Source organism: Lampetra planeri, chromosome 38 (assembly GCF_965212315.1).
Source record: "Lampetra planeri chromosome 38, kcLamPlan1.2.h2, whole genome shotgun sequence".
Taxonomy (NCBI): domain Eukaryota; kingdom Metazoa; phylum Chordata; class Hyperoartia; order Petromyzontiformes; family Petromyzontidae; genus Lampetra; species Lampetra planeri.
In genome coordinates, this window is record NC_136144.1 from 7324175 (window position 1) to 7347140 (window position 22966).

General features: G+C 42.7%; 1 protein-coding gene across 3 annotated transcripts in view; it reads right to left on the reverse strand.

Annotated features, from left to right (window-relative positions):
• Positions 1-22966, reverse strand: part of LOC144731255 (sushi, von Willebrand factor type A, EGF and pentraxin domain-containing protein 1-like) — a 61681-nt gene that overhangs the window by 4000 nt on the left and 34715 nt on the right. For 2 of the 3 annotated variants that reach the window (XM_078612283.1, XM_078612284.1), the window contains exons 20-30: positions 21628-21724; positions 19625-19713; positions 17370-17537; positions 16407-16622; positions 14868-15035; positions 12284-12496; positions 10829-10925; positions 7576-7655; positions 4552-4725; positions 3423-3519; positions 840-919 (exon numbers count right to left, since the gene is read on the reverse strand). In XM_078612283.1, the coding sequence (XP_078468409.1) occupies positions 840-919; positions 3423-3519; positions 4552-4725; positions 7576-7655; positions 10829-10925; positions 12284-12496; positions 14868-15035; positions 16407-16622; positions 17370-17537; positions 19625-19713; positions 21628-21724 (1479 nt within the window). The remainder of the gene's footprint in view (positions 1-839; positions 920-3422; positions 3520-4551; positions 4726-7575; positions 7656-10828; positions 10926-12283; positions 12497-14867; positions 15036-16406; positions 16623-17369; positions 17538-19624; positions 19714-21627; positions 21725-22966) is intronic. The other variant, XM_078612285.1, reaches the window with a different exon arrangement.

Sequence of the window (22966 nt, forward strand, 5' to 3'; positions counted from 1 at the left end):
CCATGGAGGGTGGAGCCCCGGGTCGAGGCGCGCACGACGTGCGGGATTGAGGCACGCCACGTGACCAGCGCAGCTGGCAGCAGCGCGGTCACGTGGCTTCTGTATGCATTTTAGTAATTAGTGTATAAATTATTTTATACAACCCCATTAGTGTATAATATGCCATATAAAATAAAATGTATTTTCCTCTGGAACGCAATATTTCCTTTCCCTTTATTTCTTATGGGAAAAATTCGTTTGGTATACGTCATTTTCGGTATAAGTCCTACCTTCTGGAACGAATTAACGACGTATACCGAGGTTCCACTGTATATGGTGCAACTCTGACTCCCTGGATGCCTCCATCGCGTGCCGAGGATGCTTAACATGTCTCAAGCAAAACGTTCTATCTAATGAAAATTGTTCTTCAGCTTCCCGGTGAGCTGCAACATTAATCATTGGTATTCTTTGGTTCCTTCGGTAAAGTCACGTAGGTAAAAATTTTAATAAACTAACAATGAAAACAACTAAATTAAATCACGACGTTTCGGAGGCAACACAAGCTTCCGTCATCAGGTGGAACTGCCACAACAAAATTACTGTAGTGAGTAGAGAGAGCTATTTGTGACAAGCGAGTATATAGGATAAGAGTGGGGGAGGAGCCAGGGAGGATGGAGACTACGTCAAGTGCCGGCCGGACGAGATCCAGGAAGTCAGAGCCACACTGGGATCTTAACTCAAAATATTTAGATAATGATATAAGCCCTATGACTACATCGACATTTGGCAAGAGTGTAAACCATTATCACTTAAGCTCCTTATAAAACTGCTCTTTACATGATACAAGGGTGGTAACTTACGCTGACATGTAGGGGACTGTGAAGGGTACCACGTTTGATCTTCCTGACAGGTCTGTTTATCAGAACCTGCCACCATGTAACTGGGTGAAAAAACAGAAGATTCGCCATCAGCATCATACTTTACATACATAAGAGGACAGGATGCAGGACGTTCAACCGCCTTAGAGATTACACGATTAGCACATTTGGCTACGTACGGTGGGAAACAAGTTCAACATACATACGTAAAAATACGAAGGAGAAAGTCTGGTGCAGAGAGAAGACAATGCAGGGTTCGGGACTGTGGGAACAAAAGGAATTAAAGAGGTGCAAGGAAGACCAGGCGGGGTGGAAGACCTGGATTTCATGGAGGGATTCAAATGCTGTGCGGTGGCGAGGCAGAGGGTGGGGGTAGGGATTTCCACGGGTCGAGTAGCGATGATGAGAATGCATTACCTGTCAACTTCTTATCAGTGCCTACCTTATTACAGACCAATTCAGACCTTATTGGTCACCCGTGCCCTTATAATCTCAACGTTCATCCTACAAAGTCCCATCACAAGGGAGAAATGCAAACAAATAGACAATTACACATTTTTGCCCGTATTGAAACGGGCAAAAAATTGTAATTGTATGGACCTGAAAACTCAATTTCCTTGTACATTAATACGGACAGACCGTATGGGTTAACAGGAATGGAATGCATGCATTTATGTTGAATTTCTTTCGCATCGTACTTAGCCAACAGTGCAACGCAGAGGTGCAGGGGGAAGAACAACAAACTAAAACGCAAAAAACAGTTGTAAAAAAATGTTTTTCAATCCATACTTAAAGTGCATAGATCCAGTGGCTTCCTAATATCGGAAGGAACAGCTTTCCAGATGGCCACGGAAGCGCATCTGAATACCAACTCTGGATATAGTTGGATGGAATTGCAGAATGGCATGGGTAGCCAGCAAGAGCCAACAACGACGGGGGAGGTGGGAGCGAATAGTGGGGGAATTGGGGAACAATCCTGGATGCGGAGTGCTAGATGGATTGAAGCGGCAAAAGGTTGGATAATGGCAGGCTGGACAGGTGACTGCAGTATTCAATGCATGAGCTGACAAGGGCGTATGTGAGTGCAACAGCAGTGAAGCTTATAACACAATGAAAATGTTATTGTTCTGGAGAATGGGTAGAAGGGATATGACAGTGCAGTGTATGCGAGGAGCAAATAAGAGGTCAGAGTTGAGGAATACATAAGGGTAAAGGATCCAAGGAAGAGATTTAACAATGCCGTTGGAAGAGTGACAGGTAAAAACACAAGGCGTGGGTGTGGAGGAGGTGGGAAATACAATCACTTTATGGCAATCCATGTTGAGCTTTAGTTGGTCGCAGTGAGACCGAGATTTCAGAGATACTGAACTAAAGATCAATATCAGCAGCGTAATACTAGAAGCCTTACTTCCAGATGAGGGCACCAAGATGGAGAGTGTAGTGCAAGAACAGCATTGGACCAATACACTGGCGAAGACCAAGAGTAAATTATTAACTTTCACAAAACACCTACCAAACATCAAGCCAGCCACTGTGATAGATGAGAGGTTGTAAAATGAACAAGTAATGTGGCATCAGGAATCTCCAATAACGGATATTCCACATATTTAGGCCAGATTTGAAAGACATGACACTGAATCACTGTATTTGATGAGGCACTGTATTTTCAGCACTATCCAAACTCAACCTGTTTAGCTTCTGACATCTGATGAGATGCGGCACATTCAGAGTGAGCTGGTATCATAGACCACCTTAACAGGACTCTCTTACTTAAGAGTAAGGGCCATAAAATGTGACCTCTGGTGAATCGATACATCGCATTGATGCACGTTGATAAGGGGCCAACAATTTGATTCTTGCACCAACATTTTTTTTCCCATTTGAGTTATGAGGCGTGACATTTTTTTTAAAAGCTTGGTATAAGCACACCTGGTGCATCAGTTGAAATGATGGGGCAATTTATTAAATCCCTCTGTCCATCCCGTAACATTTACAGGGTTCGCCGCAGTTAGTCGATTGGGAGGTCGCATGTGGCTGGGTTCCGGGTGCGTACTCCGACCTAATTTTGTACAAGGTATGCCTTTTGAAAAAGTAATTTACATGATATATAGCAAACCTAATTACTGTAATGTCAAACAATCTCTTGCAAATGTGTATTGTGCCAAGCACTAGGATGGCAATCGATCGTTTGAGGAGGTCACATGGCCGAGTGGTAGCACGTTTGCTACTTGTTTCAGAGGTTTGTGGTTCAATTCTAGTCGGTCGCCCTGGTTATTACTGCGGGTGTGTGAACCAAAAACACACACCATCTGCTTCAGTGTGCATTACACATTCCCTGACATTAAATGAAACAAGTAGCCATTGTGTGCCGGCTTCATGGTCTATATTTGCCAAATTAAAAAAAATTAGCCACTAACTTCTAAACTGGGATTCTATAGAGCAACATGGCCCTTAAAGTGAAACTATTGAAAACTGTGTCTGTGACATAGTGACTTTGTGGTATCTTTGCACGAACAACGGCCCAAATACCAAATGTACAAAACTATAAATTATAATATACATTACCCTTTGTTGCATTTTAATGTGATGGAGCTCCCCAAGGAATAGTCATTCCCAATCCAGTATCCTTGCCATGGTTCGGATGGAGGTGGGCAATTAAAGACTGCAGAGGATAGCAGAATACAATGGTACATAACAGTCTCATACAATAGCGATTTATGTCATGTAATAACCTCATATACAATATCCAATTCAATATTAGTAAATGTATTGTGAATGAGTCTTGCAATTACAAATGTTTAACATTTCAAAAAGTTGTGACTTTTCCTTCTTGGTTCTTTCGGTAAAGTCACGTAGAAGACTTTCGATTTAAAGCTTTCGTGACTAAATCGAAAAGTTGTGACTTTGTTTAAAACTGTGCACTGTAAAAAAGACATGTTTTTTAATTAATGTAATTTTGACAAAATTGTTAACCTACATTGTTCTAAATAATTGTCAATTTGCAGTTGTCACCAATATTTGTTGTGGTATTTTAAGACAAGGTTTTCACAACTGTTAATATTTTATAACGTGCGTGTTTACCCAACCAAGTACGACTCAGGATAACTTAAAAACAAAATCGATGCAAGGTATGATAAAAAAAAAACTATATTCTTTGCTTTGACCTCTCCATCAAATCTTATGATGTGTAGACTCATACATAGCCCTTTTGTCAATCTCATACCTGTCGACCCATACGGTTTACCCGTATTCTTGTACAGGGAAATTGAGTTGTCAGGTCCATACGGCGTACAGCTGTTTCAATACGGGCAATTTTTTGTCTATTTGCGTTTCTCCCTTGTGATGGGACTTTGTCGGATGAACGTTGACATTTATAAGGGCACGGGGTGACCAATAAGGTCTGAATTGGTCTTTAACAAGGTTGGTATGCAATCTACTGCTGGATGAGTACCTCTCTACATCATGCAGGTCATGGAGGTTATTTGACTGAACTTCACCACGCTGTTCAGTGTAGGTTGAAGGTGCATAGATGATGGAGCATTTAAATATGGTAGAGCGACTGAACTTGCTACATGGCCTTCACATTCCCACAACGTAGCCTCAGAGCCTATGCCGCCTGCTATACATGTGGTGTACATTTTTATCTCAAATTAAAAGGAAAAGTGAAAGTTCACAGAGGTTAAATCATCCTTACCGCACACTGGGTCCTTGCCTGACCAGGTTCCATCGGCCTGACAGGTTCGCGTTGAGGGCCCGTTTAGTGTCATTTCCTTTTCACAAGTGTATGTAATCGCACTGCCAAATTCCAGCCTGGATGGGGAACTGCTTATAAGATGTGGACCTTCAGTGGGTGAATCACACGTAATTGCTGTGGAATGGAGACAGAATACATTTAAAGAGCAGTGTCTAGTCATTCAAAGAGGTGACCGCTTGTATTTCACAATGAAGTATATTAAAAACAATCACGACACACTTTCTAACTTATACACCACCTTTTGCTTGACATTCCCCCACTAGTCTTTAACAACAACAGCCGCCATTCGCCAATAAGTGTTGGTGATGTCACCACGGCGCCTGTCCCAGGCAAGTTGCACTTTGAGGCAATGTGAAGTGCCAACTTGCTGCATTTTAGCCTCCCAGTACTCCGCTCATTGTTGTGAGCATTTCTCCTCTGCCCACAATTTTTATTGGGCATTGTTACAAGACATTGAGGACATTTATAGAAAGGGACCGTACGATTTAGGTGGCACATTTAATGTCACATCACATAGAGACAGGAAACGCGCGGGGCCGGTCGATAAAGCTCACGTACAAAACGCGATCGATGAGATGTTAAAAGCCGATATTATCTCGCCATCCACGAGCTCATGGGGGAACCCTATCGTCCTGGTGAATAAGCTATACGATTCATTGTGGTTTTACGTAGACTTCTGTCGACTAAATAAGATGACAATGGTGGATGCTTATCCGCTACCGCAGATTGATGATTCCTTAGATGCCTTAGCGGGAGCCAAATACTTTTTTACTTTGGACCTATCATCGGGATTTTGGCAGCTACCGCTGGATGGGGATTCAAAACACAAAACTGCCTTTAGGACACCGCAGGGGTTATTTCATTTTAACTGTCTTCCAATGGGATTACAAACGGCCCTAGCCACATTCCAACGGCTCATGGAGCTGGTACTGACAGCTCTCCATTGGGACATTTGCCTGATATATTTGGACGACGTAATTGTGTCCGGAGGACGGTTTTCTCACGTATCAGGGAAGCACATTTAAAACTCAAGCCTTCTAAATTCCACCTCACACGGCCCTCCGTCAGATATTTAGGGCACATAGTGCAACGGGGGAAGCTACTGATCCAGAAAAGATGTGGTGTGTTAAGGAATGGCCCACAACTGTATCCGTGGTAGATGTTAGAAGATTTATAGGTTTTGTTTCATATTACTGCAGATTCGTGCAGGATTTTGCAGCCATCGCAAAACCCCTACATGCACTTACAGCTAAGGGGCAGAAATTCCAGTGTGGTACAAAAGAGAACAGGGATTTTAAAAATCTGCAGACACTCCTTACAGAGGTGCCACCATTGGTATATACAGATTTTTCATTGCCCTTCACACTGGATACAGATGCGAGCGATGTAGGGATTGGGGCCATCCTATCCCAGGTGCAGTCGGGCAGGGAGGTGGTGATAGCATATGGCAGCTGGCTCCTGTCATTGGCCGAACAATGCTGCTGCGTAACGAGGAGAGAGCTCCTGGCCATTGTGGCATAGCGCTGGCTGCTGGCGGAAAAGGGGATATGCGGCATACGGCAGTCCTGACATCAGCCGGCCAGGATATACACGAGAGGGGGATCTAGTGAAAAGGGTCACGGAAGGGGCCCACCAGGAACCCGATAGTAGGTTCCAGAAAGGGGGCGTGGCCGGGGCGGAGCGAGGCCACACTGATAGTATAAGAGGGGCTACTGTGGGGGACCTCGGGGCTGTTGTTGGAGTGGGAACCCGCCATGCTGTTGAAGTCCATCTTCGCCATTCTTCTCGTCGTCTTCACCATTCTTATCGTTGTCTCCACCATTCTTTTCGTCGTCATCTCTGTCTCTACCATCTCTGGGCACCGCTAGTCAGACAGCCTACCAACTGTCCTGGCTAAGTAGCGTCACCGATAATAGACGGACTAAATATTAAGTGCGCTAATCCCAATGGTGCTCGTTCATAAAGAAGTACCTCCAAGTCTTATCGTCTCCGAGTTAGTCACTGCATCTGTACTGATGAAATTTTCAACCACGCAGCACTGCAATACTCGTTACGTATCGATCGACCCTCTGGTCAAATGTCCAGGTAGATTGATAGGCTGCAAGAATTATCCTATGAGGTGGAAGGGGTTGCGCCACACCAATGTGGATGCTTTATCGTGTCTGCCTGAGGCAGGTACTTGTGCATATGCTAAGGGCTCACCCAGATGTAAACCACTCTCACCTGGCGCGGCATGCCTCACAGCACCTGTGCACATTCAGGAAGGCAAACCAGAGCCTATCCCTGGATGATCGTGCTTTAGGACTGGATCAAGATGAATGGCGTCAAGTACAATGGGAACATGAGACGCTTGACCCCATTCGTGCCATAGCTAAATCCAGCCCAAGACAGGACAGGCCTCCAACAGCTTCGACATTCGTAAATTATGAAGAGCTGTTGATGTGTTGGGAGATCGGCACACAGTCCTACTGTCTCGTTGTGCCAACCTCCATACGTAAAAAGTTGGTAGGGGAGGTGCATGGCCACTGCCTCCTGCATTTGAGGGAGCTGACAAAAAAACATTGTTTCTGGTCGGGCATGATGTAAGGCCTCATGCATAGAATGTGCGCGATGGAAACCACCAACACACCCGGTCAAAGTTCCCCATTGTAGGATGAACGTTGAGATTTATAAGGACACGGGGTGACCAATAAGGTATGAATTGGTTTGTAATAAGGTAGGCACTGATAAGGAGTTGACAGGTATGATATTGATACCTTTATTTATGACATTCATATATTTATTCATTTATATATTTATATTCCTACATATGATCAATCAATATTTCTGAGAGAAATAATCAGTTTATGAAATCATCAGAGCCTCTACATTTTCGCGGATTCTTGCTAGTTGGTAATATTACCCCTCGGATGTTACGGTTAAATAATGTAGTCATGATTAATACATTTCTCTTGTCGTTCTTACGTTCACATGTCGGGGTCTGGTGAGACCATGTCCCATCTGCTTGGCACTCCAGGCTTGTGTGTTTTTCCGGTATAGTGTACCTTTTGGGATGAAAATATAATTTTCACATTAGCATCATCATCATCATCACAATCCATGGGCAGATAGCCCAAAGGTGTCCACTGCACATTTTGTCATTTGTTTCCACTTTCCTCTGTCTTATGCCAATATGCTCAAGTAGTGTACATCTTTCTGGCACCAATCTCTTATGATGTCGTCATCGTCAACCCATTCTCTGGTAAGTCTTCTTCTTCTTTGGGTCTTTCGGTAAAGCCACGTAGAAAGAAAAAATATATTAAAATAAATACATATATATCAGGGGGATGGTTTCCAAACAAATATTAGATCTTCCAACAAACTTCGAGACAAGAAGGTTCATATGATCGAATAGCTCACTTTTCTGAAGAGATGCCGCAACACTAAAGTAATACCGATCGCATTTACACTCACATCTGCTGCTGTCACTTCTCCTAATGCTAAAGGGATATTGTTCAGGACCAGCCTAGCCCTGATCTCAGAGAGAATGAGACTGCTCCGATTTGAACTAGATAATTTAGACAAGACCCTCTTGCAATAACACTAAACATTGACTGAAAAATGTCTACATTTGATTGGGATCATGTAGATAACATGACAGCTTCTGCAGCCACCTCAATGTCAGCTAAAAGCAGGGATAACCTGATTTCCAAGTTCAACCTCCTTTCCAAGAAGAAGCCAGATCCATACATTAAAAAGTTAGATGGCGACAAGATTGTTATCAATCAGAGCAACATCCCAATTTACAACAGCCTAAAATCGGTTATAGCTAAATGGTTCAATTTCGCAGTCACCCCTAAACACATCCTAGTTGATGATATCATTTCCCAGGTCGACGTAGCCCTTAAGAGTTTGGGACACATTCCTGCAGACGTGGCAAGATCAGAAATCGCTGCATTCCTCAAAAACGCTAAGACACCGACTAGCAACATCAGCAAGGATGAGCGCCTTGAGATTTCGCAACTAAAAAAGAGAAATGACATAGTCATCCTCTCAGCCGACAAGGACAATGCCACTGTCATCATGGACAAAACCACATACAATAACAAAATTCAGGACCTACTTACTGATGGCAGCTATACCAAAATCAATAGAAATCCTAACAACTGCCTGATTACAAAAACCAACAAAATCATCACTGATTCGACATCTTTAATCGAACTAACCAAGCGACTTTCCTTAAAACCCTCTGCTGCTAGACCACCCAGATTTTATGGCTTACCAAAAATCCATAAAGAAGGTACACCACTCCGTCCTATCGTCTCCACCATTATCTCACTCACCTACAAACTTGCCAGATTTCTGTCTGAGACCTTGCAACCATTCACTGGTAAGACCACCTCAGCTGTACTTATCTCAGCTCACTTGATATCTTCAACTAAGGACATCTCACTATCTCCAGGTGATTTGCTTGTCAGTTTCAACGTGATATATTTGTTTACCAAAGTTCCTGTGCCTGACACCATTGCAATCATTGAAGATTTGGTCCAACAAGCACTGAATCTTGATGTCCCGGCCCTGATTAGACACTGCCTCACCAACACTTACTTCACCTGGAATGGAACATTCTACAAACAAGTTCAAGGTACCCCAATGGGTTCTCCCTTATCTGCAGTTGTAGCCAATGTTTTCATGGAGAAATTTGAGACAAATACCATCCAGGCATCCACCCTACGTCCTTCCTTGTGAAAGAGATACGTAGATGATATGTTCGTCATCTGGCCACATGGCCTACCAGCTCTGGACCATTTCTTCAACCACATCTTCAATGATTGCAATGGTGTCGGGCACAGGAACTTTGGTGAACAAAGAAACTACATCGAAACTAATAAGCAAATCACCTGGAGAGACTGAGATGTCCATAATTAAGGATACCAAGTGAGCTGAGTTAAGTACAGATGAGGTGGTCTTACCAGTGAATTGTTGCAAGGTATCAGACAGAAACCGGGCCAGTTTGCATCAACTATAATTTCAGTGTGTTCATAACAGTGTATATCATATACTTACATGCAATCGGTATTCAATAAACAGCAGTAAGTGATATTACTATTATGCTTGTTTACCCAGGAAAACCGTATCGAGTCTCAAGTCTGCTTTTAGGAGATCCTGCCATCTTTTTGCAGTAGTGGACAATGTTGCTCTGTGTAATCCAAACTGAGCAAATTGCAGCTAAAAAAACCCTGCGGCGAAGTGCAATATAGAGAGCACATATTCTTGGGTTTTTTTCGTTAAAGTTACGTAGGTAAAAAATTAAAATTAATAAAAGTAAAATAAAAAATAAAATAAAAATCACAACGTTTCGGAAGCAACACAAGCCTCCGTCTTCAGGTGGAACCGTCACAGCACGCTCGCTGTATCAAGTAAATGAAAAATTCCAAGAGATCCGACCATATATATACTGGTTGAGGGGGGAGGAGCCAGGGCAGGTCCCTGGATAGGAGTTGTTTTTATTATTATGGTAAGGTTGGTGCGGCTGAAGCTACGGCTAGTCTACATAACAAAGGACTGAGCCTTTGTTATGTAGACTGGCTGAGAGGGGGGGCGGGGTGCCAGAGTTGTTAAAGTGCGGCTGCTGCTAATGGGACTGAGCCCCTGCCATGTAGATGCTACGTTGCTTTGTGGGTAAAACTTAAAGCAGGAAACCAGCGTGTGAAAAAAGAAGCTAAACATGATAAAACAATGTAGACTAGCCGTAGCTTCAGCCGCACCAACCTTACCATAATAATAAAAAAAAACTCCTATCCAAGGACCTGCCCTGACTCCTCCCCCCTCAACCAGTATATATACGGGGTCGGATCTCTTGGAATTTCTCATTTACTTGATACAGCGAGCGTGCTGTGACGGTTCCACCTGAAGACGGAGGCTTGTGTTGCCTCCTAAACGTCGTGATTTTAATTTTATGTTTATTTTACTTTTATTAATTTTATTTTTTTACCTACGTGACTTTACCGAAAAAAACCCAAGAATATGAATCCTTGCAGTCACGAAAGCTTCAAATCTAGAATAGAGAGCACATTTGGACAGTAGGTTGAGTCATGAGTTCAAGATTGAGGCGCAGCAGAGGAAAATGATGGACCTCTCATGTTGTGGAGAGATCCACTGCATGTTGGAGCACATCCTTTAAGTACAGAAATTGATTTAAATTACAAAAATTAAAAGTTCAGACTTGTAAACTTACCCTTTATTACAGAAATATGTCACTATGCGCCGATATTGGAATGAATCTCCCTCAAAATATCCATTTTCAATTTCGCCCGGAAAACTGCAGGTTTTGGCTGCAAAAAGTGTAAATAGCGTCAGCACATGTAACTGTAAACGAGCAAATTAGTGTGAGTTATTGCATGGCAATTATAGTCCATAGTATAAAATGAAATAAAAGTTAGAATTATCTATGTACGGACAGTCCCCGGGTTGCAGAAGACCCGACTGATGGAAATCCGACCTTACGGAAAAGCTCGCATAAATCACGTAAAAAAATGTGGGATTTTTTGCGGTAGTTACGTATGTGCAAGTAGTGCACCGCGGTGAGGTTGTGGATGAATACCGCGGGGAACTATCTTTTTTTCCAAGTTTCTATTGCTAGTTTTCTTCATTTTAACTTTATTTCATGACTTAGTTACTGTATGTACTTTATTTAACACAATTACACTTTGATTGCTTATGGTGTCAGCTAATAGCGATCGGACAAGTCTACGCCAAGCCTAATGCACGATAAACGAACATTTGGATGTGACTGCTTTCTGTTAACAATTCATATTAAAATGTTTCGTGGTATTCATAAATAAATGGATACGGTATATGTTCCATCAGTTTAATTATGGGCAGTGTTAGGGTATGTACAGCAATACGGTACAGGTAGCGTTAGAAAATGGACGACAGCGCGATACGGTACTCAGAGAAAACGAACTAGTATTCGGGTAGGGGAGACACTATTTCTGGCTATGGGATTTTATCGTTGATTTTGCGGGAAAATGGTTCAGTTTCCAACATATGGAAAATTCGGGTTTCGGATTGTTCTCGAGAACATAACCCTTCCATAACCCTTTTCATAACCCGGGGACTGTCTGTATTTGGGTCATTGAACAGTTTTATATGCACATTTCACATTTAAAAGAGAAGTGGCAGTGGTAATATGTATTGTCAATGTTAAAGTCATTGGTATGATGTTTATGCCATTAATATGTTCATTTCCCTATGGCCCAGGTGATATACAATTTCCCACACGACAATACTCATTGTCCAAAACCAACTCACACACCCGTCATTCCAACCCGTGACAGCCGCAGATAAGGCCACGGAAAATAAAGATTGCCACTGTAATTTTCCGTGCGAATAAGTGGTATTAAGTTAAGTGGGAAGGATTTGTAAAATGAATGTCACTTCAAGAATGTCTACTTCCTATATAACAAATCCTGCTGTAGACCAGAACAGATATTTACATTTTCTTAGTTTTTTATTGCATTAAGAGATCAGTTAATGGGTAAGGGGATACATTTATTAAAACAAAACATTTCTCCTGCGGCTGATCTCTACAAAAACATCTTCAGAAAAATTAAACATTTAATCATCTGATTTTATTATACAACGATATCATGATATTTATAAGAAATTTTTAAGTAAAAAAGAGACTTACGAGAGCATTTCAGTTTAGGCATGTCCCACTTAATGGCATTGCCTTCTCTTCTACAATACAATGTGTAAGATGAACCGGGAGATACCGTGTATCCTGGTTTGCAACGATAACGAACGCGTTTATCCACAGGGAAGCTCTCCTGCTGCTCATGTTCTTCTATCAGCATTGCATTGGGTATATTAGGAGGAGTCCCACATACATCGTTTCCAGCGACTAGAGAAACACACACCAACAATGTATCATGAAAACTATTAGTCCAGCTTGGAGAGGTTTTACTGTGTATAACATTGCTTTCTAATCACCATCCCCAACCTGGCATTGATTGCTGCCTGGCAAAGGTGCATCCTTGCACAAAAACTTCGACATCAATTTGGCATTTCTTTTTCAGAATTACTGGATCTGTATAGTGCAGTAAAACTGAGAAGTAACAGAAATAATTTCATCTTCTTGGTTCTTTCGGTAAAGTCACGTAGAAGGGAAGTAATAAAATAATAAAAATAAAACATAAAATAATTCTCACGACGTTTCGGCCACAACACAAGCAGCCGTCCTCAGGTGAAGACCAGGTCTGTCGAGGCGACAGCGTCTAAATGAAACACCACCACGCTTGGAGCGTCTATTTAAGCTGGGTTGGAAGGGGGGGGGTGGGAATGCGCCTTGACAAAAGAATCTGCATTTACCGAAAGAACCAAGAAGATGAATCCCTGCAGTCACGGAAGCTTTAAATCGAGAAATAATTTCCTTATTCAAACCAGCTCGAAGATCAAAGTGTGGTACTATTTGCACTGACAGAGGTTGTGGTGAAAAATTCGATATCGCAGACAATAACGTGAAATAATGAAACTGTACATGACTAGCAATTTTATATCCTATTCATAAATGATGAATGCACTCATTTACATTGCCATAAACTGTAACCAAGGAATTCAATAATTCCCTCCCACCCCCAGCGATTTAACTGTAATGGTTCGAGGTCACAATTCTATTAGTTTTTGCCTAATTTTTTACCGACTTCGTTTCAATTTTAATGTCTCGTTTTACAGCTTTGTATGCTCTTTAAACTTTAGGCGAACGTTAAAATATGAGATTCCTACATATGCATTCCGATGCAGGAATCGGCATAGTGAGAATTTATTTCAAGGGAAGAATTGTTACACACCGACTGTACAAAGTTGGCACGATGAAACTGGCTGCCATTCTTAACATCAGTGGCACGACACACGATACTTAATTTACCCAGACCAAGATAATAACAATTTAGTACATGTGCTATTCGTGATATTCTTATAGTGCAAGGCTATTACAAAAGGCACTACGTATCAAAAAGTATGCGGCCGTTGATGCGTGTGATCTCATTTGAGTAGTTTGATGGTAGTTTTTTGGATTTAGAAAATTTGGACCATGACACCGGCATACATTGGCTTACTCATTTCGAGAAGGCCATTTTGAGTCAGTACAACTACAGTAATAGCCAGATCCACCTGCCGGATTTGAACCGCGAACCTCTGCAAAAAACACCGAACGTTCAGCTACGTGGCTTGGTCACCACCCTAAATGACAGGGTGACATATGATAATTGTTTTTTTACCCTTTTATCTGGCAACAAAACTGACACCTTTTTTACAAGGAGTCATGTTTGCATTGACCACAATACCTGCAGTCGGAATGCAAACAAAAAACATAACTCTGATAATGTATGTGTAATAATGTTCCAGGAGACTGGACGCCGGGGTTTGGAGGCACACGTATTTATTCCGTGTCGGTACAGCACAACACTGACATACAACACTGGAGGGGGTATCGGCCCCCTCACCCGTCTAACTGGGGATACACTCTCTAGCTACGCCTAGCCTACCTCTGGGTCCTCCACTAACGGGCTAGGGGAGGCTAGCTAGCCCGACACTGGTAAGTCGGGCTCACGGTACCCGGAGTCCCAGACCAGCTCTTACAAGAGCACCGGCTCTGGCTCTCGGGACCACGCCGCTGGCTCGATCCTGTTCGGCCCTGATAAGGGCGGCGATCCAGGGGAGTCCAGGGCTCTATCTACGACGATCTTCAGCCTTCACTGGTTAGCTTCAACATCTCTCCCTGAGCCCTCCGGCTCATCCCCTTTTATACCAAAACCCCCGCTGAGGGGTGGGGCCCCGGGGGATCCCAGCTCCGAGTCAGCCCCCCAGGCTGCCCGATGCGGACGTCGCTGGGAGCACCTTCCCGTGCACCGACATAGCCATGCCCACTGTGTTTCTTTCCCATCTGATCCCATTCTATAACAGCCCCTCCGTAACACCCCTACATATGCACTGTCCTTAAAATTGATTGGTCCACACCCGAGACAGCTTTCTTCAGAGCCTAGTCTCACATGGTGATGGACCAGATGACGCCAAAAGGCGCGCAACTCAAGGACAATGAACCATCAGAGTATGCATTCCGACTGCAGGTATTGTGGTCAATGCAAACATGACTTCTTGTAAAAAAAATGTGTCAGTTTTGTTGCCAGATAAAAGGGTAAAAAAACTATTATCATATTTTGTTACTGGCAAATGAGGTTCCAATGGTGACAGGGTGGCAGCAGCGCAAGTCGTACTTGTGCAAGATGGTTCCTTTCCGCTCCATTTTCCGATATTTGAACACGTCCTCATATTATTTCCAAATAATATATATCCTTCATTGCATAAGTATACGATTCTCCTTGGGTTACTATTATCCACTACTACTTCACCATTTTCTATGTTGCCTGGAATTTGACATGCCTCTGCAATGGAAATACAATATCACGTATATTAGTATTCAAAGCAACACTCATCAATTTTAACTAAAGTCAATTCAAACTAAATGCTCATGCATTTGTAAGGGTTTTAGGCTTTGCGAGCAGGGCACTGACTGCTATATTTTGTCTTGACTTTAATACGTGCTGCAGCCAGAGACGTGCAAGTCGTCGTCTCAAATTAAAGCTCTGTGCTTGTTATTGGAACTGCAAAAAATTTACATCTCACGTTTTGTTTGTAATCTTAATTTCACAATTCCAGTGACGTGCCAGATTTTAAAAAATCGGCATGCGTAATGGTATTTAATGTAGACAATGACTTAATTCGCATTTATTAATCAGTGAAAACGATTGAGTCGTATTTTGCTTTAGTCGAGGCTCTGTTCTTGGTCGATCTCAAACACGGATCAGCTCAGGCTTGAGCAGCTCAGTTGCTTCCCAAAACGCAAGAATGGCTCAGCCGTGGCTTGGTTGAGGATCATCTCATGGAAATCCCGAGCATGGTTCCAGAGCCGGGTTTGAGCTGGCGCAATGGAGCCAGAGCCAAGCCGTGACTTATGAATACGGGCCTTAATTCTATGCCATATATTGATAATCATGCATTAGTGCCCATGAGCTCATTGATATTCATGACGACACTTATACACTGCATTATGAATACTTATGTTTTTTCTGTGTACATCACTATTCTTTACTATTCATGGTGTCCTGGATGCACGACCTCTGGATACAGAGCACGATTTACAATTCTCTCAGGACATTCAAACACCCGCTGCATGTACCATATGATGCTGCCAACCAGATTCAAATTCTCATATAAATGTGTGTGGTACATTTTTTTAAATGATTATTATCCATGTTTACCCAGGAAAGCCTCAATGAGTTTCACAACCCTTTTTTCAGGAGTCCTGCCAAGTTTTTTTAGGGTGCGATGATTGCTATGCACATTCTAAGTTAAAAACTTGCGGGTAATTTTTCTAATTTGGACCATGGCTTCCTCTTACGAATGACATAGGATAATTAATGTCCACTGCAATACAGAAAGCGTATATTTTCTTTGGTTATTACACCCGCAGTTGTGACCAAAGTGTTCACTGGATTTGATCCATGAACCTCTCTGTGATAAGTGGTAAATGCGCTCCTGAGAGACCACATCACCGACCAAAGGCTCGGAAAGCCCATCAAGAGGGTATCTATCCTCTCATTGCCAGTTATACTATAATGAGTAATTAATATCCTTATTTGTACATTATTGCATATATATGGGAATTTAGTACGAATACATTTAACATACCAATACGGTTTGGGTGCATGTGCTGTTAAGCTAAAACTAATTTCCCCTACACCTACCGAACTTACCATTGCATGTACTCGCAGGATTGTTCCATTTACCACGATCATCCATTAATCTACATCGAATGGAAATGGAGACAGAACCACTTGATGTAGTATAGCCAGGCTTGCAATTATAGTTAATATTAGTCCCTATCTTAAAACTTGACTTGCCAAACACATCTTGATTCAAATCAGCATTGTCTATCATTGGTGGGGTTCCGCATTCATTGCTGGAGAGCACTGTGGAAAAACGCACTGTGATTGCCATTGCATTAATAAATGGAAAATAACATTTTAATTACAGGCTGTCGATTTGTGCACCTTTTTCTCACACGTCCAGAACTATAATTATGTGTGGGAAATCGACATCCCAGGGAGCAACGATGTAGGCAGTGATGCTGGTGGTTATAGGCAATGCTACGAGGACCTTGTGTCCACTGAAAGCTCCTGCTACCTCGTGTCTCATGGCTCTCACTCATTGGCATCCCCAAATTTGACAGCACGTGTGTATAACATTTAAAAGTCAGTGTCAGCAATAGGGTGGCACTCATGTTTGTCTAGGCAGCCTTGTGCCAGCGGTGGAAATTATGCATTCTCATTGTGGGATCCAGTCTCACAGGTTGACGACTATTAACTGCACAAAGTTATACCTGTGATGGAGGAAAGATGGGATAATTCTACCCCTGAATGTGATTATAATTCAAAACTTGTTTTCGTGCGAGTTAAGTGTTATGACTATACTACTTAAGCCAGATACACAATGAATATTTTGAGACGATGATTTCTTACACCATAATGACTGGGCCGAGGCAATAAAATTCCCTACGTATGAGAATTATTATTCGCCATATATATCAAACTGGGGTTTTAACATAGGCCTCCTAAGTACAAGATGAGTATCTTATAATCATCCTCTTGATCATAATCACCTCTTAAGATGGGTGTCTGATAGCCATTAATCATTAGGTCGTACCGTGTAGAGCATACCTCTGCAAATAGGCTCCAAACCACTCCACTTGTTATTTTTGCATGTTCTTACTGAAGGTCCTTCCAGAACATAACCGTCATCACACGCATACTGTGCTATGTTTGGGTTTGTTTGGTTCACATGTACGTGACCTTTGCTTATGCTACCTAGCCTTTCACACGGTTGACCTGCAAGAAAACAGAGTAGACTTTATCCACGTTAAGACAGGGAGCACTCTTGGCATTCATCCACAGAAATAACTGCTCTTAACTGTGCAGACACCTGTGGACGAATGCAAACGGGAGTACAGTAATTATCTGCCACTTACAGAAACCCCCCTCCCCCCATCCACAAATTTCCAGTGGGACCACTTCTTGGTGATTTTGAGCCAGAGCAAAGTGGAGGGAATGTTCTACCCACCTCTTCTTGTACAATTTGCTCATAAGAATACAATTGAAGACGTGCGATCTTGGAGTGAACCCTAAATCCACATAAGCTATTGCGCAAAAAAATATTGTAGCAGTTTTTGGCCCCGTTTACCATGCAGAATGGGTGGAGTCACGGCACAAAATCACATGGCAAATTAGGAGCCGGGTGAGTGTCAAGAATTGGTGCCGTTCGTGCTACCATCAGCATGGTCATCCCACCAATGGCCTGAGGTTACCAATGAAGCACCATGTCACACACAAAACCCACACATCCAAATATGTTTAAAACGCAGATTGTTTTTTAAACCCATATTACTATTTCTAATTGATTTTGTATTAACCCACATAATCGTCTGTCAAAAAACTACTTCGTTAAGACACACCACAATCTGATACTGCCCAAGAAGTTAAATTGTCAAGCATGCGTTTAATCCAATTGCTACATTTTTTGCGTGCATGTAATGTGTTCTAATCGCCTTTTATTTCTTGTGTTAGTTGCACCATGTTGATGGCACGACCTTGCCATTCGGAACCTGAATATGAAGTTGTTTTGGATTGATTGGTTCGTCTTTTATTTATATGGTGTAACTCGGTCCCCATCTAAAATTACCATTTATTTGCCAAAGGGGTTTTCCCTGTACTAAAATAAAACCTAAATAAGTAAACATTTGTTCGTGAGAATTATTCTTCAACGTATTGGTGAGTTTAAACTATAATGATTGGCCCATTGTTTAACGCTTGTACACGTGACAATTTAATTAGTTTCGCTGTCAGGTGGTGGAGAGGTCTTAACTGCAGAAATTTGACCAGATCATTACGTGGCCGAGCCCAACAATAATTTATGCTCATGTGAGTTTCTCTGCTCTCTACCAAGGATTTGAATTGTATTGCAAATGCAATAATGGCTTAGTGCTGCTTCAACAAAATGACGTGTAATGTGTGTACTTTTTGCTACGTTCATATGAAAGGCTCGATTATTACAACTCCCTATTCTATGGGACGTCTGGCAAAAACATTAACAAGCTGCACGGTGGACAAAATTCTTTAGCACGTATCGTTACGGGGACTACAAGATCCAACCATGTCCGTCCAGTGCTCGCTGAGCTACATTGGTTTCCGGTTGCTGAACGAATACATTATAAGTTCACGCTCATTACACACAAAGTGCTTGCCACAAATGAACCACGATACCTTGCCGATATCGTCAATGAGCATAAACCATCACGCAAACTTCGATCATCCTTGCAGCGGCGTTTGACTAACCGTCAAACAAAGACGGCCACTGCATCGCGTGCTTTCAGATGTGCTTCTACGGCTGTTTGGAACTCTCTTCAGATATGCGGAAGCCACTGAAGCTATGCACTTTCAAATCTTTATCAATTAAGGTTTTCAACCCTGCATGTTTTAAAAATAGGCAATTACTGATGTGTTTTTTATACTGATTGTTAATTCTAAACTTTAGCTCACCTATGGAGGCGTAAGGGCCATGTGAGGACACCTTAGAGTAATGTAAACTTCACATCAGTCGACAAAAAAGCTAAATAATGAATGAATGATTGCTGGTGTGTTGTAAGGCACAGGAAAGCATCGGATTGGCTGAGGACTCGGAGAGGGGGAATTGGCGGGAAAGAGAAAGGAGGAGGAGAGTGAGAGGTGGAGCATGATACCAAGGGACATAATTGGTGAAAAGCAGGGGAGGGAGGCGATTAGAGGGACCTTCTGGAAGTTTCCCAAAATAACAAAAAGGTTATATTCAGGGGATGTAATGTGTGCTTAGGGCTGTTGGATGGGCAAATAGCTTTTATGAGTATGTATGATGTGCTGCATAGAACCATAAAGTTCCTTACCAATGGACTCCCTTTCACAGGTAGGAGTGATATTTGACCATGTCCCATCAGCCAGACACTCTCTCGTGTCATTACCTTTAATTGTGAACCTGAAACAAAGATCATTCAGAACAAATATTCTTTGAAAGGCAGAAATATTATTGCAATAGTTAAGTCAATTGAAATATAGCATAATTCCTCTGATCTACAAAGCAATTACCATTGGATCATTCTTCCTGTTTTCTGTGAATGTACATATTACATTTGGACTTGGGTCCATCCAAACGAGACAATCACATTGGACAAAAATAGACACTGTCAATTATGCTGTGGAAGAAATGAAGTTCCCAATGTGTGCCACTCACCCACTTACAGGCAGTCCCCGGGTAACAGGAGGATTAGGTTCCCAAGAACGATCCATAACACGAATTTTCCGTATGTCGGAAACTGAACAATTTCCCCCCAAAATCAAGATAAAATCCCATAGCCAGAAATAGTTGTGCCTCCCCTACCAATTACTCGTTTATTCTCTCTCAGTGTTGTATCACACTGTCCCTTTCTATCACTAAGTGTATCGTATTTGTTCTGCCTCACGGCGGGTGTTTTGTTCCGCGGCAGGAGTGGAGGTGTGTGTACGCAGGAGTTTCCTGTTTTGAGGTTGAGTTTGGTCGCGTGACCAGGAAGTTAGGATTTGACAGCCTTTCGGCCACGAGGCTGGCGTCAGCCATTACACAGAGTTCAAAATGGTGGCACGGATCGGGTCCCAGTGGAGGCAGCTGTAACTGTGCATTGTGAGACTTTGTGAAGCATTGTCTGAGTTCGTTTGTGTTCTTGTGGTACTGGGAGTGCTGTTGTGGTGTTAGAATGACCATTGTGGTGTTGCGGATGCCTTTATAATGCTGTTGGGTTGTTATGATAGAGACGAGGCCTAATTGGCAACGAGGCCTGCGGCTTGCCTTGTTGTGAATGTTACTTGTGATTGAGTGAGTCGAGTCAGACTTGTACCCAGGTGGCTATGTTGCGATCTTGAGAGCAAGGATGATGCGGTGTCTCATCCACAGTTCAGTGTTATGTGTGGTGCTATGCATTTAGGGTGCAGTGTGGTGGTTGCACGATGTGCCCTTGTTTGGCACAGTGGCTTATTCCCTTTTGTAGCTGTTAAGTACTGGTGTGGGTGCCTGGTCCATCCAGGATCTATTGTTGAGTTCATGTTGTCTAGGACGATGTTGTGATGCTGTGGTGTTCATTTATCGTATTGATGTTGCTGAGTGTTGACATGTGCTGTGCCTCGTTCAATTCATTAAATACGTTTGGAGTCGGATGTTCACCCTGGCTCTGAAGGTTTATTGGATGCGAGGTTATCTATTCGGATAGCGGTGCAACGCAGCGCACAGCGAGGCGGAGACAGTATTGCTGTACATACGCTCTGCACTTCCTATGATTCTTTCATTTGATCGAATATCTACCCTAACACTGCCCATAATTAAACTAATGGAACATACACTGTATCCAATTGTTTATGAATACCACGAAACATTTTAATATTAATTGTTAACAGAAAGCAGTCACTTCCGAATATTATTACCTTGCATTAAGCTAGGCCTAGATTTTTCCGATTGCTGTTAGCTGAGACCATAAGCAATCGAATTATAATTGTGTTAAATAACGTACATACAATAAATAAGTCATGAAATAAACTACAAATGAAGGAAACTAGCCATATAAACATGGGGGAAAATATATAGTTCTAATAATAGAAAACATTTACGTGATACCGCAGAGGCAAAGACTTATGCTTCACTCTGAGGCGAAAGGCTGCTGCCCGCTTTACACCTTGCTCCGCGGTATTCATCTGCAACCTCACCGCACTGCACTACTTGCGCTTACATAACTAAGAGCATTTTTGTAACGTCGTATTTCGGTAAATTTGGTCTTCCGCAACCCGGGCATTTTTTGTATATGCAGCAATCCCATCTGACACCCACCCTATTATGTGCTGTGATAACAAAAAAATGATTACTTACCCTGTTTTGCATACATATGTAACTGTTTTACCAAATGTGACCTCGTCACCAACCAATTTTGCATTATCTACCACTTCAGGAGATTCACATGTTATTGCTGTGAATGAAACACAAATAAAGCCTCCAATTACAATTATCATCTGTAAGGGAAAGTGGTATAAAGCACATGTTAAGCACACGAGGCGTGGTGTGGGCAAAATCCCACCCTGATGTTTTAATACCCCCTAAAGTTGTTTATACATCGTGTTAAGTGCTCATTTAACCCCTGAGGGGGCCTTGGAGGGGCTTGAGAACTGTTTGGATGTCACTGCAACTGATGCATGGCAGGAACAGCAATCAAACTCAGGTGGTTTGAATGCAGTAGTTAAGAATGCGCTAACCACTGCACGTCACTCACCACAGATTGGACGTGACTTAATGGCCACATAGCACATTGGTAGCAATAAGGTCAGCCATAAACAAGCAGCACATAGTAGGAGTAGGGGAGGATGGGGGATTCCATTCTCCGTCAGACTGGGGGTTGAAGAGCAGAGTTTCGCTCTCCACAAGAAATGCATCTGAACAACAAGAGGGTTAATGGAGAGAAGGATGAGGGCAGAATAACAGTAGAATTAAGGAATACTTATTTAGTGACATAAATGGGGTCACTACGGCGCATGGCGCCAGTAGCAGTTCCAAGGAAAAACAGGGTGTAAATGGCCCTCTCTGTCAGCGGCGTGTGCTGGGGTACCAAGGATAGTCCATGAGGGACATGGCTCTGGTGAATGCAGAGAGGGGGCATGGGAGGACGTAATAGTCTGGGTGAACCTCTGAGGGCACGTGACCAGACAGAAGAGGTAATGGAACACGTGGTGTAGGATCCTCGTTTTTCTGGGAAGATCCAGAAGGAGGCGTGGCCGAGGGCGGAGCCAGGCCACACTGAGGAGCAAAAGAGGCGAGTCTGGAGAACGATCTGGGCTGCTGTCTTCTGGGAATCAACTCGTCGTCTACGTTTCTTCGGTCTCCAGGCTTCGGGGCTTGTTAGTGATGGATCAAGCAGTATGCTAACGGACCTGGTCCGGCAATATAGTTACCCCATGGTGGTTACCGCTATGTAGTGTCCCGTTGTATGGTTAGGTAGTGGACCAGAGTACAGAGTTAACTGTGTTGTATATTATGGAGTGATCCTGTTGGGGTCTAGTTAGTTATGTTGTACGTTTAGGGGGTTACCCTGTTGGGGTTGTTAAATAAAGGTGTTTCCTCCAAGAACCAGTGTGTGTATCAGTGAAACCACTACCCTTACACAAAGTGTGTACTGATAAAATAACATGTAAAGTACAGTACTGTACTTCTATACTTG